Source organism: Serinus canaria, chromosome 1A (assembly GCF_022539315.1).
Source record: "Serinus canaria isolate serCan28SL12 chromosome 1A, serCan2020, whole genome shotgun sequence".
NCBI lineage: Eukaryota > Metazoa > Chordata > Aves > Passeriformes > Fringillidae > Serinus > Serinus canaria.
This window is the reverse complement of record NC_066314.1, coordinates 49289632-49303569: the sequence shown is the minus strand read 5'-3', so window position 1 is coordinate 49303569 and position 13938 is coordinate 49289632. Positions and strand designations below refer to the sequence as shown.

Here is a 13938-nt window from a genome sequence, read left to right as displayed (position 1 = left end):
GTGTGTAATCTTGATTTTTGTCCTCTGTAAAACCAGGTTGAAAGCCAGAGGAGACAGGTCTGCCTGGCCCCAGGTTCTTTTGCTGGATACAAGAGGAGGCTGTGCTCATAGTGACAGCAAGGCAGGGACATGGCAGCACAGGAGAGCTTCTGCTGAGCCTCTGCACAGCCTTGAATGCTTTTTACTCTGGCTAAAATGAAGTGCACCTCAGTGGCAGAGTGGTAAAATGAAAACATGGGTGTGGTGTGAGCTGTGCTGTGTGATGTGAGTGGGTGTGAAGAGCAGCTCTAGCAAATCACTTGAGGCCAGCCCCATGAGAGAAACTCTGCTAAAGGATGCAGTATCAGCACAGCACTTGCAGTGCCTGCCTACTGTGCTTCCTGGGACATGCATCACACCTGTTTCTGCAAATACAGTGGGACTCTCCATGGTTTGCAAGGAGCCTTTTTCTGTCTCCTCAGTTGATCTCAGAGGTTCACAAAGGCTTTTTTTGCTCTGCACAGCCCTTTCATAGCTAAGTGCTGGGCTGTGGTAGCCAGAGCAGAGGCCCACACAGCCCTTCTCCTCCAGGAGAGGGCTGGTCCAGGGTCAGCAGAGAGCAAGCCTGGCCCTAGCGTGGTCTTTTGGGAGGAGCTGCATGGGTATTCCTCAACTTAAGTCTTCCTCCAAGCCCAGGTTAAGCAGACAAGGTTGTGACCCTCCTCAGGCCAGTTCAGTTTCCCATTTTTCACCCTTTTTAATGCACCAAGTTAACTTCCTCACACTAAGGAAAATTAAATAGTTCATTTCTGCTTGCTTTGTAGCTGATGAGTAGTCAACAGCCCATGTGAAGGAAGAGAAGCAAGCAGATCCCTGAATTGGGCTTTGTCCCTGCTAACCCAGCCTCACTTACTTACAGCTTACATACAGCTGGGTTCTGCTTCTGGCAAGGCAGAGGATGGGAAGGCTTGGGAGGTGACTGCAGAATGAAGACAGCCATGATATCACAGACTTAAGTCTAGTAGAAGTTTTTAGTCCCAAGGTATTGGAGTTTTTAGGAATAAGTCGTGTTTTCAGCATTGTTTCAAGGAGTTTTTGCATCCTCAAGTCTGCTAATGACAAGGTGATAACTTTGTTAACGGGCCCTAGAGTTAGTACATCAGGCTGAAAAATAAGAATTTGCTATAAAACTACACAGAAGAACAGCTCCAAGACTAGCTTTGTCTCTCTGCTAGCTGTGCATAATTCCCAACAGCAAATTCAGTTACAAAACATCCAAACCACTCTGGGCAGTTTTGATATAATTTATGTCATGGTCTTTTTTTTTTTTTTCTTGCATAGGCATAAATTACAATCTCTTGATTAAAAAATAAAAGGAACAAAACAGTGCAGCATTTGCAATAGGCTACAGCATCAAACACAAACTCCTGTCTGTAACCATCTGTTTCTGCAGGGCTAGTTCATAACACGTGTGTAGGGCAAACTGAGAAGGAGGGAGAATAGAGGAGGGAAATGGAGTAAATAAGAGAAATCTGCTCCCACAGCTGTTCTGCATTTCTCCTGCCTCACCAGGCTCATCTTCAGCATCAGCTCTAGGATTAAATACCCCTGGGCAGAGAAGCACATGCTGAAGCAGCAGTTTTCTGTGCTCTCTTCTTTGGCAGCTCTGGGAAGTGCTGCATAAATGCTGCAAGCTACAATTTCAAGAGCCAGCGGCTTCTGGCACTTGGCACAGGGGCTCAGGCTGCAGCCCAGCACCGATGCTGAATTTGGGGGCTGAAATCCCACATGTAGCCTCAGCATATGTTCCTGGGGATCCTCACACAGATGGCCTGGTGAGGCCTCTAAAACCAGCTAAAAAAGAGCATGAAGCCCCAGGATGAGCTCTCACTGGTGGCTCCAAGGAGTTTTACTTCGAACAGCAAAGATTTTCATGTCCAAGGGACAGGGCAAGCTTGCACTGTAAAGCCAAATGCTCCCTAACCCAGGCACAGCAGTTAACACCCACGTGGAAGGAGCAGAGATCCCACTACAACTCCATTTTCAGGGGAAGAGGTCACCTTTCCTGCCTCTCATCAGCATGCCTGATTTACCACAAAATCATTTTTTTCTTGGGCTAAGACCTTGTCTGTTCTTACAGTCCAAGCCAGAGACTAGGGAGCCAGAAGGAATGTAAGAAAAGGGCTTTTCCCAGGCTCATGGTTACAGCTTTTGCTCCAGGAGCCAGAGAAAGGTGAGAAAAGGGAGAGCTTCATCTCTGCTTTCTCTTTATCATTCAAATAAATACAGGAGCTGGTCTGCCAAGCCCAGAACAGGTCTAGGCATTCATAAAAGCAAAGCTCCATGTGCTCAGTGCACTCATGGACAGGACTCCAAGGCAAGCAGGCAGCTGTAGACAAGTTTAAAATAACTTTGCCTGTGGATGCCAAGAATTAAGACTACGCTCAATATAGGAGAGAATTTATAGTCCTGGCTCTGGCTCCAGGTCAGCTTTCTTCCTTCAGCAGGGCCTCCCAGCTCTGCAAGAGGCTCCACAGGGTAATTTTAACCTGTTGATGTGCTGCCATCACCCTCACTCTCCCAGGCTGGCATGGAGGGAGTCAAGGCTCAGCAGCTCTGCCTGATGCCCATCAGGTGATGCTGAAAGGAGACACTTCTTCAGCCCCTCGTCCTCCTCCTCCTCTATGCCTACAGTGCTTCAAGAAGAGACCACCAGAGTGGGAATCAATACATGGTGCTCTCAGTGTCAGGGGAAGGATGGTACCAGCACTGACCATAAGCCCTTAAGCTTTTCTTTCAGTGAAACACAACACAAACCTGGAGGCTGTTAACATCATCCAAGAACATAAGCCTAGCTGTGTGATGCAGGCAGCCAGGAGGTGGAGGGGCCAGATGGCCCTAGCACCCCTCAGCCTGGGGAAGGTCCCTGTGCATCCTTCCTGCAAACCCCTGCAGTGCCTCCACCCATCCCAACAGTACAAGCAAGATTTACATGCCCACTGCAGGCAGAACTCCCCCTCCTGCTCCAGCCCAGTCCTCCCACAGCCAGGGCTCAGAGAACAGTGCAATGCCAGTAAGGAGAGGTAGGAGGAAAAGGGAGCCCTTCCAAGAGAAAGGAGGTCAGCCCGCACAGCCATCTGCCATGGAGGACAGGAGAGCTGAGGGAGCCCTGCAGGGGGAGGGTGGCTCTGCACACTGGCACCTGCAAGCCCTGGTGATTGCCCTGTCTCCCCCCAGGCTCCCTGCAGAGCCCTGGGGCAGCAGCTCCACTTGCTGCTAACAGTCAAGTATACACAGATGCAGCCATGGGCAAGAGGCCACAGCCAACCATTGCAGTCTCAGAGCACATCCAGAGCAAGGAGGGCAGGAATGCCTCCAGCACCCCACCACCAAGTCTAGCTACCAAGCCACCAACAACGTGAGGCCCGTATTTTAAACGGCTCTGCTCATCTTCTAGCTTATCCTACTGTGTATGCTATTCTACTAAACAAAGCTCTAGCCCTTTCCCCATCTAAGCCACTCATCCAAGTGGGACCATGTAACATTCTCTGGTTAAGTACAAATTGCATGGAAAAAGTCTTTTTTCCCTTTGTTACTACAAATCCCCCCCCCCCAAAAAAACCAACCCCAACACCCCAACTAGAAAATAGCTCCCCTCCCCACCCCTCTTCAAAAAAAATATCAGAACAAACCCCAAATGAAAAGCAGGCAACAGGAATTTTCAATAGCATCACCAAGCTTAACACTGGGGAGGCAGCCAGCCAGGGAGGCCAACAGCATCAGTAAGACCCAACTCAGCTGCTGTCAGCAGCAGGGCTTGAGTGGATGGGTGGCAGCACCAAGGTGGGCTCTGCCACCAACATGTGCCACATGCCTCTCCTCCTGCTGGCCCAAACCATTAGTTTTTAGTTAACACTTCATTAATACTATTTCCTCTCTGCCAGCCCAGCATTGGAGGCTGGAGATATTCACCAAAACCAACACCAAGGCAAGAAAAGTGACCCTGTGTGGAGGGGACTTGGTGGCCACGACCAGTGGCTCCCACCTACTCTGGCAGCACTGAGTCAGGCACTGTGGTCCCACACTCTGATCTCCTGCACCCAAGCCCACATGAAGCACATCACAAAATGACACACCCCTGTCCCCAGCCCTGGCCATGCTAGAAAGGAGTGGGACAACAGGGAAGAGGGGCAGTGCAAACCCAATACAAAGTTAGCTTCAAAAGTTAAAATGTCCCATATGCACTGAAAACAAGCCAGGCTGCGCTAGGACCCACGTGGGATGCTCTTGCCTCACCACCCCGGTCCTTCGAAGAGTGAAAGCCTCACCCCTTCAACACCAGCTCTTCTCCTCCCTCCAGGGGAGCAGCTTCCAGGGGCAGCTGCTGGCACTTGCCAGGATTTCTAGGTGCAAAGCAGTGAAGCAGACACATCCCCTCCTGCTGCCAGCCCGGCAGCATCCTCATCCCGCGTGGGCCGGGGTCAGTGTGCCGGCTCCCCGTGCACACGGAAGCGGTAGATGCAGGTGTATTCAGGGTGGCCCCAGTTGCTCAGCACCCGGAGCTCCACCAGCTGGTAGGTGCCCATGGAGTCACCCTTGGGGAGGAGGGAAAAGAAAAACCTGTGACCCTGAGGGCTCTCTGCAGCTCCGAGACCCCAGAGGCCCCATTTTCTTCTCAGGGGTCAGGTGGTCCAGGGGCAAAGCATTTACCTCCAAATAAAATGTTTGGATGGGATCGCCATCGTAGTTGTAGGTGAACTGTCCAAAGAGAAGGCCCTCCTCCTCTCCTTCTTCCTTTAAACCCTATGGAAGGGTAGGGAGGCAGAAAGGGAGAACCAGGGGTCATCAGAGAGGGAGATCAGAGGTGACGCACACATCTGGGGCAGAAGAGGGAGAGGGAGATGCAAGCGTATTTGGCCCCCGCTCCTGCTCTTCCAGGTCAAAATAGACAAATGGGAACAGGGACCAGTGGGGAAGGATGAAGGGGAGGGAAGACCAAAAGTTACACCTACTCAAGACCCTTTGTCCCTGTGTTCCCCCCAAACTCTTTCTGAAACCTGGCGCTGCCCCTCTCCCCACCAGTATTGCTTCTTCCTCTTCTTCAGGGTAAGACCAACCCCCGCAGAGCACCCCACAGCCAAGCACAGGGTTTGTTAGCCATCCCTTCCAGCACCCTCCCACTGTGTTCCCCTCACTCCCCTCATCTCTGGGTGAGGGCACTCACATAGACAGCGAAGTCCTTGGGGGCACTGGGGATGGTCCCCTGCGGCGAGAGGGCTTTCGGGATGTGCTCCAGCGTCACGGCTGTGGGGCGGATAATGCCAGAGAGGCGGATGACAGCAAAGCCCTGGGAGCCACGAAACGCCCAGCAGTTCCCAGGGTTGACGTCGGGCTATGAGCACGGAAGTGAGATGCCACCAATGTTACCACCATCAGAGTAATTTTTCTCCCACCAGCCTGGCTGCTGGCTTGGAGCAACAGCCAAGGCCCAGTAAAAGCCCCATGAGAAGCAGCCCAGCCTCCCACTCAGCGCCCACCTGAAGGATGACACGGGGGGACTGCGATTGGTACCACAGGGGGATGCCGAACATGCTCAGCAGCGCCGTCCGCGTCTCGTAGGTCTCTGAGCAGCGAGTGTTGATGACGCTGGCCCCTGGCATGAGGGGACAGCAACAAGTGAGCTGCAGGCCAGCCCCTGCGGTCACCTCCCCAGGACAGCTGGCTCGTCCTGACCACCTACCTGCTGACTCGAGGGCATAGTCAACCATCCCCACACGGTCCTCGCTGTAGCGCTTCAGGGCCTGGTCCACGATGAGATGCACTTGCTGCAGTGGGAGCAGAGGGCACAGGAGGGTGACAAACTGTGGCAGGCATCCTGCCCCCCCACCTGCCTGCCCCTGCAGGGACACAGGGTGCAAGGACCTTCCCACAAAACAGCCAGAGGACAGAACAGCCAGGGGATGAATCACCGTGGCAAAAATAAGAGAACACACATTTGGCTGGGAAACCTCGTTAGAGGTTGCTAAAAATATCCCGGGGGAGAGGAGCTGCGCAGTGAAGGGGCAGCACCCAGGCACACTGCACTCGTCAGTCCCCAGCAGGGGCTGGCCCAGGGGGAGGAGAGGTAGCACCAGACACAACCTGACAGACCACCCAGAATCATCAGCTGGTCCCTCCTGCCCCATCCTACAGGGCTGATGGGAGCTCTCTCTATCCAGAAAATGGGTGGGATGGCTGGAGCATCCATTTGGAACCAAAGGCATCCTAAGGAGCTAGGGGCCTGCAGCACCATTTTGGGTCTAAATTTAATGGAGTGCATAAAGCTCACACAGACTATGGGGACTGCTAATCCCAGCGTGATCCCTCCCTCCACTACCTCCACAGGGAATTGTCAGCAACTCTTTCCAAAGCAAGCAGGCTCATTTTTTCCCCTTGGTGTCATTCTGCTGAAATGCATTGCACCAAACAACTCCGCAGTACTGCTGAAGAATGGGGATAAGCAAGAAGCTCCACCCATGGAAGCCCTGATGGCCTCTCTCCCACATTCTGGGTGAAGGATGCATGAGCAGAAGCTTGGATTTTAAGACAGTAAGTGTGAATGCTTAGAACTGGTCAGAGAATAAAGTCCGATAAACTTTCTCAGACATTCCTCTGGGAAGTTTTGAGAAAGTTCAGAGAAAGAACTAAAACAATCCTGCAGCAGGTGTTATGACCTTGTTGTTAATTGTAGGATGTTTACAAGAAGGGTTCTGTTCCTAACTACCCAAGGGTGTGAGGGATATTGATTAAGGACCAATCAGGTCCACCTTTATCATAACTCCCTATAAACTTAGAACTTAGAACTATATACTCTATATACTCTATAAACTCTAGAACTCTCTCTATAAACTTAGAACTCTCTCTATAAACTTAGCCAAGTTTATTAGAAACTTGTGGTTTCTAATAAATTTGGCTTTTGCCTCCTGAGAAGACACAGGAGTCGTCTCGCTTTATTCACCTGTCCTCAATACAACAGTGACAAGTAAGAGCCTTGCAGGGCTGCAGGTATCAGCACCTGTGACCCCTTCCAGAGCACAGAGCAAGCACAAACTGAGAAGGGAGTGGCAGAGAAGGAGTTTCAAGGGTGCTCTTGCATCCTGTGAGCCCAGGATGAATATCCCAGCTGTGGGGGCTGTCCCAATGCCTCTGCCACCTGCCAGGCACACATGCCAGCCCCCTGCACACACAAAGTGGGGCACAGTCCTCAGCCCTGTGGTCACCTCATGTCCCCAGGGCTCAGGCCAGTACTTACCTCCTCTGTCACTCCTGCAGCCCCTCCTTGCCGCAGGGCCACTCCAATACCAGCCTGAGCATCCCGTGCTGACAGTCTCCGGTCCTCCAGGACTTTTGCAAGGATCTTGTGCTCCAGAGTCTGGAGCTCCGCTTGCAAGTCTTCCCGCTGGAGGATGAAGGCAGCAGCACCATCCTGCTGGGACTGTGACAGGAACCTACTGATCCACACTGGGAACTGCGCTTCCACCTGGAACAGTGCGGGCAGAGCTCAGCCTGGAGAAGGGCTGGCTTGCCTTTTTGCCAAACGGGCTTGGGACCGGGGACTCACATCAGCCCGCACTGTCTTCAGCTGCTCCAGTATCCCCTTCACGTGCTTCCCCATCACCTCCTGGTCTGACTTGAGGCTTGCCAGCTCCCTCCTCAGCACTGCCACCTCCTGCTCCAGCTTGCCCACCTCCTGCTGGAAGGTCCTTTGCAGGCTCTCCTGCACCGAGCTGTGCCGAGAGAAAGGTAACAAAACCTCGTGCCAATAGGCCCAGTTCCCCTCTGCAAACTGGAGGAAGAGGTTCATCCCACATCACCTATGCTCAACCCCATCTCCAGACCCAGTTTTAATGCCAGTGGCAGTGACCTCTTCTACTGCATCCCATGGGAAAGCATCCTCAGCTCACCCCTCAGCTGAAGGACCACATTCACAGTGATGCAGAGTGACAGTGGCAAAGGTCATTGCTGCCATTGCTCTTGGAGCTCTGCTGCCAGCCACAGACTGGCAGAATGGGTCAGGCTGGAACAGACCACAGCAGGTCATTTGGTCCAACCTCCCTGCCCTAGCAGGGTCATTCCAGAGCACATGGCACAGGACTACATCCAGACAGTTCTGGACTATCTCCAGTGAGGCAGACTCCACAACCTCTCTGGGTAATCTGCTCCAGTGTGTGGTCACTGCACAGTAAAGAAGTTATTCCTCACATTCAGGTGGAACTTCCTGTGCATCAGTTTCTGCCCATTGACTGTCCTCCTATTGCTTGGAACACTGAGCAGAGCCTGGCTCCAACCTCTTGTCACTTTCCCTTCAGCCATGACACTGATGAGGTCCCCTCTCAGTTGTCTCTTCTCAAGGCTGAACAGGCCCAGCTCCTTCAGCTCTTCTTCAAAAGAGAGATTCCCCAGTCTCTCCATCATCACTGCAGCCCTCTGCTGGACCCTCTCCAGGAGCTCCATGGCTCTCCTGTACTGTTGAGGAGCCCAGAACTGGATACAGCACTCCAGAGGTGGCTTCACTAGGGCTCAGTAGAGGGACAAGATCGCCTCCCTCAGCCTACTGACAATGCCCTTCCTAATGCCCCCTAGGATACCACTGGCCATTTTGGCCAGCAGGGCACAGTGCTGGCTCCCAAAGACACTCACATATGTATCCTTCCTTCCTCTCCCCACCCCAGACTATGCCTCTTGATCTCTCTTTTGTCCCCAGCCAGGCCTGCAAATCCCTCCTAAGCCTGGCTGAGGGGAATTCACCCAGCTACCTGCCTGCCCCTAACAGAGCCATGGCCCTGCCCCACAGCCAGTGTTACCTCTGCCACTCTGAGTTCAGCTCCAGCAAGCGCACTTCCATCTCCTGCCAGGAAAAGGGGAAGGGGTGAGACCCATGACATCACTGCTGAGGGGGTCCCAGGTACCACGACACGCTCCCCCGCTTACCCGGGAAGCTTGTGCCATCTTGTCCAGGCGCCCGTCTAAATCCCTCTGCACCTGGGCTCGAAGCACATCCAGCTCGCCCTGAAGGATGAGGAGCAGGGTGGAATGTCAGAGCCTGGCCCTGGCCTCCCCTATCTCCCTGCAGTCCCCGTGTCACTCACCTGGAGCTGGTTGGCCATGTCGGTGCGGAGATGCTCCTTCAGCCCCGCGTCCCGGCGGCTCACCAGCCCCTCCAGCAGTGCAAGGATGTCCCCCGGGGGTGGCTCTCCCCCTGTTGTCACTGCTGCCGCCCCACGACGCAGCTCCCACCGCGACAGCTCGGCCTCCAGTGCCTCAAAGCGCTTCTCCAGGGAGTGGAAGCGAGCCAGGAGTCGATGTCCCCCCTGCAGTGACAAAAACAGGGTGTGGTGTAGCCCCCCAGGGAAGTACCTGCTCCACAGGACCCCTGTGAAAGGGGACCCTGACCACCCATTCCTAGAGCCAGTGGCATCTTTTTCATCTGCTGCTTCCCAGGAAGATGTTCCCCCTCTCCATCCCAGGGACACCCCAAGAGTGAGATGGCCACAAGCTGGGGGAGCCAGTGTGGAGCCATCATCCGCCCCATTCTCCACCTTTCCTCACACCCTGGAAGCATGGATCACACCGTCCCAGCTTCCCCTGCAAGGCACTCATGCCACCTGGGCCATCATCATACCTTTGCTAAAGCTTACCTGGTCCAATGTGGTCAGGTCGCCTGCCCCAGGAATGTCAGAGGAGGAGGAAAGCTTTCCAGCTCCCCACCACGGGAAGGAAGGCAGGCTGAGTGTCGACAGCCCGTATGGATAGAAGTACCAAGCTCCTGAGCACAGAAGGATGAGATGGTCAAAACCACAGGCTGGTAATGGGCCACAGAAGTGGACAGGGTGGACATGCAGAGGCTCAGCCATCGGCATCTCCAGGGATTACCAGGAGACACTGGCACAGGGATGCAGACGGACCAGGTTACCAGGTTACCATGAGCACTGAGCTCCAGGCCAGCCCATCCCCCAGCTATGGCAGTAGGATGCTCTGCACTGTCCCAGATCTCAGGGCAGCACATCAAGGGAGGTGGCTCACCATAGGCAGCAGCAGCGAGGAGCAGGAGGAGCAGCAGCAGCAGCAGGGACCTCTTCAGACGTGGGTAGCGCCTGGAGCATGGAGAAGAGAGAGGTGCCTGTAGGATCGCAGCCACCTTCCATCACCTTTGGATGGGGGCGAGAGGGAAAGCAAAGACACCCACCACCCCCCCAATGTGCTTTCCCCTTTCCAGGGTCCTGCAGGTTTTTCCCACGCTTACCCCATCCTGGTGTCCCCCCCAGCACACTCACCTGGAGAAGGGGACACTGTCCAGGTGGGAAGCTGTGCCGGTGAGGCGGCACCAGGCCCCTGCCAGCCCTGAGAACAGCCACCCCATGAACCGAACTGCCAGGAGAAAAAACAAGCTTCAGAAGGAGGAGGGGACACCCTGACAGATGTCCCCTCCATGCCCAAGGGAGGCACCACAAGGGGATAAAACCCCTCCACCCAAACAGGGGATAGCACACACAGCACCTGGAGAGTAGAGATGCTGACTGGCAGGAACACTGCTGCTGGAAGTGCCCCTGCCAGCCCTCTACTCACCTGGGGAGGTGAACACCTGCCAGAGGAAGGAGCCCACCCGGGAGGCTGCAGTTCTCAGACCTGACCCGGAGCTACTCTGGCCTGAGTAATAGTGACCTGGAAAGGAAGCAGAAAGCCACCAATGCACACAGCATCTCAGTGCATTGCCCACAGCAAAGGCTTTGCACTGGGGGTGGCATCTAGTGGGGACTGGCAGCACACTGGGTACAGCCAGGCCCTGGGCTGGTCCCTCTGGGGATTCCTCCCCTGTACCGCTGCCATTACAGACAGACTAGTGCATCCCTACCAGCGTAGTCGTCCTCCGAGGAGTACCCGGATGAAGACGTGTAGGTGTCGTACGTTTTGCTCTCCAGCACCCCATTGATCTTACTGGACTCGGTGTCCCCTGTGCCTCTTCTCCTCCTGGTGGAGAGCTCTCCACCTGCCCCGAAACACAGAGTTCCACTGAGAAATCACCCACCATCACTTCCACAAGGGACAGCCCAATCAGCCAGCCTGGGCAGCTGCCCCAACACTCTCCAGTGCCCAGGGATGTCCCCAGCTGCCCTAGGAGAGTGGGAGGGCTCACCCCAGTAAGTGCTGCTGTCCAGGTCATCATCCAGCATGGAGCTACCCAGGGCAGCAAGGCCCCGGCTGCCCCCCAGGTAGGACTCGCTCATCATGGACTCGCTATAGTAGGAGGTTTGGGTGCTGGGGGCGGGAGAGAGGCGCTTAGTGCTACCCGATTTTCTCCTGATCGTCCTGCGGGAGACGAGAACAGGCTTATCAGACATGTGTGGTTACAAGGTGGGGGGCGGGTCAGAGTGCACCCATGGGGGGAAATGGGGAATTCACCCCAATCCCTCGACCAGCATCACTTCCCTCCACACCGGATGGCGGCAGCTTTCAGAGACTGCAACCTTTGCTTTGCAGAGGCCTCCCGCCCGCCCCGAGCATCGCTTCCGCTCGCACCGCTGCGGTTTTCCGGCCGGCACTCGCAGCGTACCTCCCTTCTCCCGCCCTCCCTCCCTCCCTCCCTCCTCCCTCCCGCCGTCCAGCTGCGGCTGGGAGCTGGCACCCGGCCACCCACGGCGGGCTCCTGTGCCGGGCCCGCGGGGACGCAGAGGTGCCTGCGCTGGGAGCGCGGGACTTGGGCCGGGGCAGGGGCACGGCCAGTGCCGAGGCGGCCATGCCGGAACGCCTCGGGCTCACCGTCATGCTCCTTTTGCAATCTGTCCCCACAGCCCACGCAGGAAGGTGCCCGGTCCCTGGTGTGGGATGGAATGCCCTCCCGTGTCAGATTTGGGCAGGGGGAAGCCCCCACTTGTGCCCCCCACTAACCTGCCGGTGGTCTCCTTGAAGGGGAGCTGTGTCCCACCCAGCAGAGATGTGCTGCTGCTGCTGGTCGCGGCATCATCGTCCCCGGGATAATAGCGGCTGGTGACAAGGCGCTGGCTGCGGCGGGACATGGCGGCAGCGCGGAGGGGAGCTCGGCTCACCTTGGGGTGGGGACAGGGCGGGGGAGAGAGGGAAGTGTCAGTGATAGGATCCCTGGAGGGACGCACCCAGCGGGATCCCACTGGCGGGGACCCCGCCTCTGTGGCAGGGGTCCCGGCGCACACCGAGCGCCGTCCTGAGCTGGCGGCCGTGGGGTGTCCCGGGATGGAGCCGCCCCCCCGTAAATGCCGGAAAACCCCTTCGCCTCCTTTCCCCGAGCGTGGAGCGGCTGTCCCCGGCCACTCCGCGACCCCGGCCCCACATTATCCCCCGAGGCCCGATACGGAGCCGGCCCGCCCGGCTTTGCCCCGGCCGCGCCGTCCCCCTCGCAAACCCACCGGCCAGTGCCGCGCAGCGGGGAACGATCCCCTCCGACCTTCCCAGCCGCTCTCACCGCCGCCGCCGCCGCTCCCTTTTGTTTTGCGGGGGAAGGCGGCACCCGCCTCCCGCCCTCCCCCCGGACACCCCCGCCGCCGCCGACGCCGCCCCGCCCCGCCCGCCGCCGCGGAGAGGGGGGCAGCCACCGCTCTCCCGGCCTCTGGGGACCTCTTCTTTATCATCGTCGTTATTGCTCTTTATTATTATCACCGCCACAGGCATATTATTTTTATTTCATTTTCTTTTATTTTCAACATTTTGGGGGACCGATGATGAGGGCCCATCCACACTCTGCTGCCCACGGGGACCTGGTCCCCAAACACCTCAGCCCTGGGGCTCCCCCGCCATGCCCAGCACGGGCAGCAGTCAGCCCACGCTGCCAGCCAAGGGAGTGGGTGATGCCAGCCCAAAATGGGAGCTCCCAGGTGCAGGGTTGCACCCCAGCCCCGTTTGGGCTTTTCTAGGGTGGCTGGTTTGCTGGTTCTGGTGGGGTGAGAAATCCCCGCACCCCACGCACCACCCGTCACGGCGACACGGCCGAACCTGTCCCTGGGGCGTGGGCAGCCCCGCTCGACACCCGTGTGCCCACGCCGCCTCGACTGGGCAGGCGTGTTCTGCTGCTCCCCGGGCCGCCGGCCGCAGACACCCCGCTGCCACCGCTCTTCCCCACGGGCGGCTGGGCAGGCTCGTCAGGGGCTGTGCGAGCCAAACCGGGCTGCTCCCACGGGACCTTGAACGGACCTTGTGCAAACTCACCAGGCTGAAAAAAAACAGCCGCCCCCCCCCCGCCCCACACCCACACACACGCACACACCTCGCGTTTCAAATCTGACAGTGCCTCGGAAAAAGATTTGCCCGGGGAGCTCTGAGAGTCAGGGTAACTGGCCACCTGTGGGTGGATGCGGTTGTTTAGACTATTTCTGTGGGCAGGAATGGTCCCCCTGGCCTTGGATATGGGGCATAAAGGTATTTATAGAAAGCGTTTAAAAACTACGAAGCTGGCAGAAGGGAAGTAACCTATTGCAAAACAGCCCTGAAACCTTTTCCTCCGTGTGCCGGGCTTTGGGGCACGAGCCAGGGCAGTGACAGGAGGACGTGCTGTCAGCACTGGGGGGGCACACCGCAACAAACCCCGATTCAGCGTCCCCATCCCCGTTGTGTAACGCAGACAGATCCTCTTTGTCTCCCTTTTCTTTTTTTTTTTTCCTGCCTTTTGAGCCCATTTTTTGTTCCAGCCAAAATCTCTGCCTAGCTTTTCCAGCTCCATTTCCCACTGTGCCAGCTGCCCCTTTTCACCCCCTCCCGTGGCTTCCCATTCCTTTGCAAGCGTCTGGCTGGGACAGAGGACATCTTCCCCCACCCCCCCCCAACCAGTGGCAACTTTATCTCTGGCCATGAAGATGGCAATCCCGTGTCCCAACCTGAGTACACTGGCAGTGGCTGTCACAATGGCACCTGCTCCAGTTGACGTAACCCTGCGTGGATTAACCCCCTGGGAGG

The 13938-nt window shown here is 56.4% G+C and overlaps 1 protein-coding gene across 1 annotated transcript; it reads right to left on the bottom strand.

Annotated features, from left to right (window-relative positions):
• Positions 1-1268: 1268 nt before the first annotated feature.
• SUN2 (Sad1 and UNC84 domain containing 2) lies at positions 1269-12517 on the bottom strand. Its single transcript, XM_009086510.4, has 18 exons — positions 12399-12517; positions 11905-12062; positions 11153-11325; positions 10871-11005; positions 10585-10680; positions 10293-10386; positions 10042-10112; positions 9657-9784; positions 9108-9329; positions 8950-9027; positions 8823-8866; positions 7580-7745; positions 7271-7498; positions 5720-5804; positions 5517-5632; positions 5204-5371; positions 4690-4782; positions 1269-4574 (listed from the first exon to the last, which is right to left on the bottom strand). Exons 2-18 carry the CDS (start codon positions 12030-12032, stop codon positions 4461-4463), a joined length of 2139 nt encoding a protein of 712 aa, XP_009084758.1. The 5' UTR covers positions 12033-12062; positions 12399-12517; the 3' UTR covers positions 1269-4460.
• Between the last annotated feature and the right edge of the window lie 1421 nt (positions 12518-13938).

Excerpts from the sequence above, each read along its gene's own strand:
- SUN2 (XM_009086510.4), bottom strand. The coding sequence starts at position 12,032 with ATGTCCCGCCGCAGCCAGCGCCTTGTCACCAGCCGCTATTATCCCGGG. Across the intron at positions 10,681-10,870 it reads CTCGGAGGACGACTACGCTG|GTCACTATTACTCAGGCCAG; the intron begins GTAGGGATGCAC and ends CTTCCTTTCCAG. Across the intron at positions 9,785-10,041 it reads CCTCGCTGCTGCTGCCTATG|GAGCTTGGTACTTCTATCCA; the intron begins GTGAGCCACCTC and ends TTCTGTGCTCAG.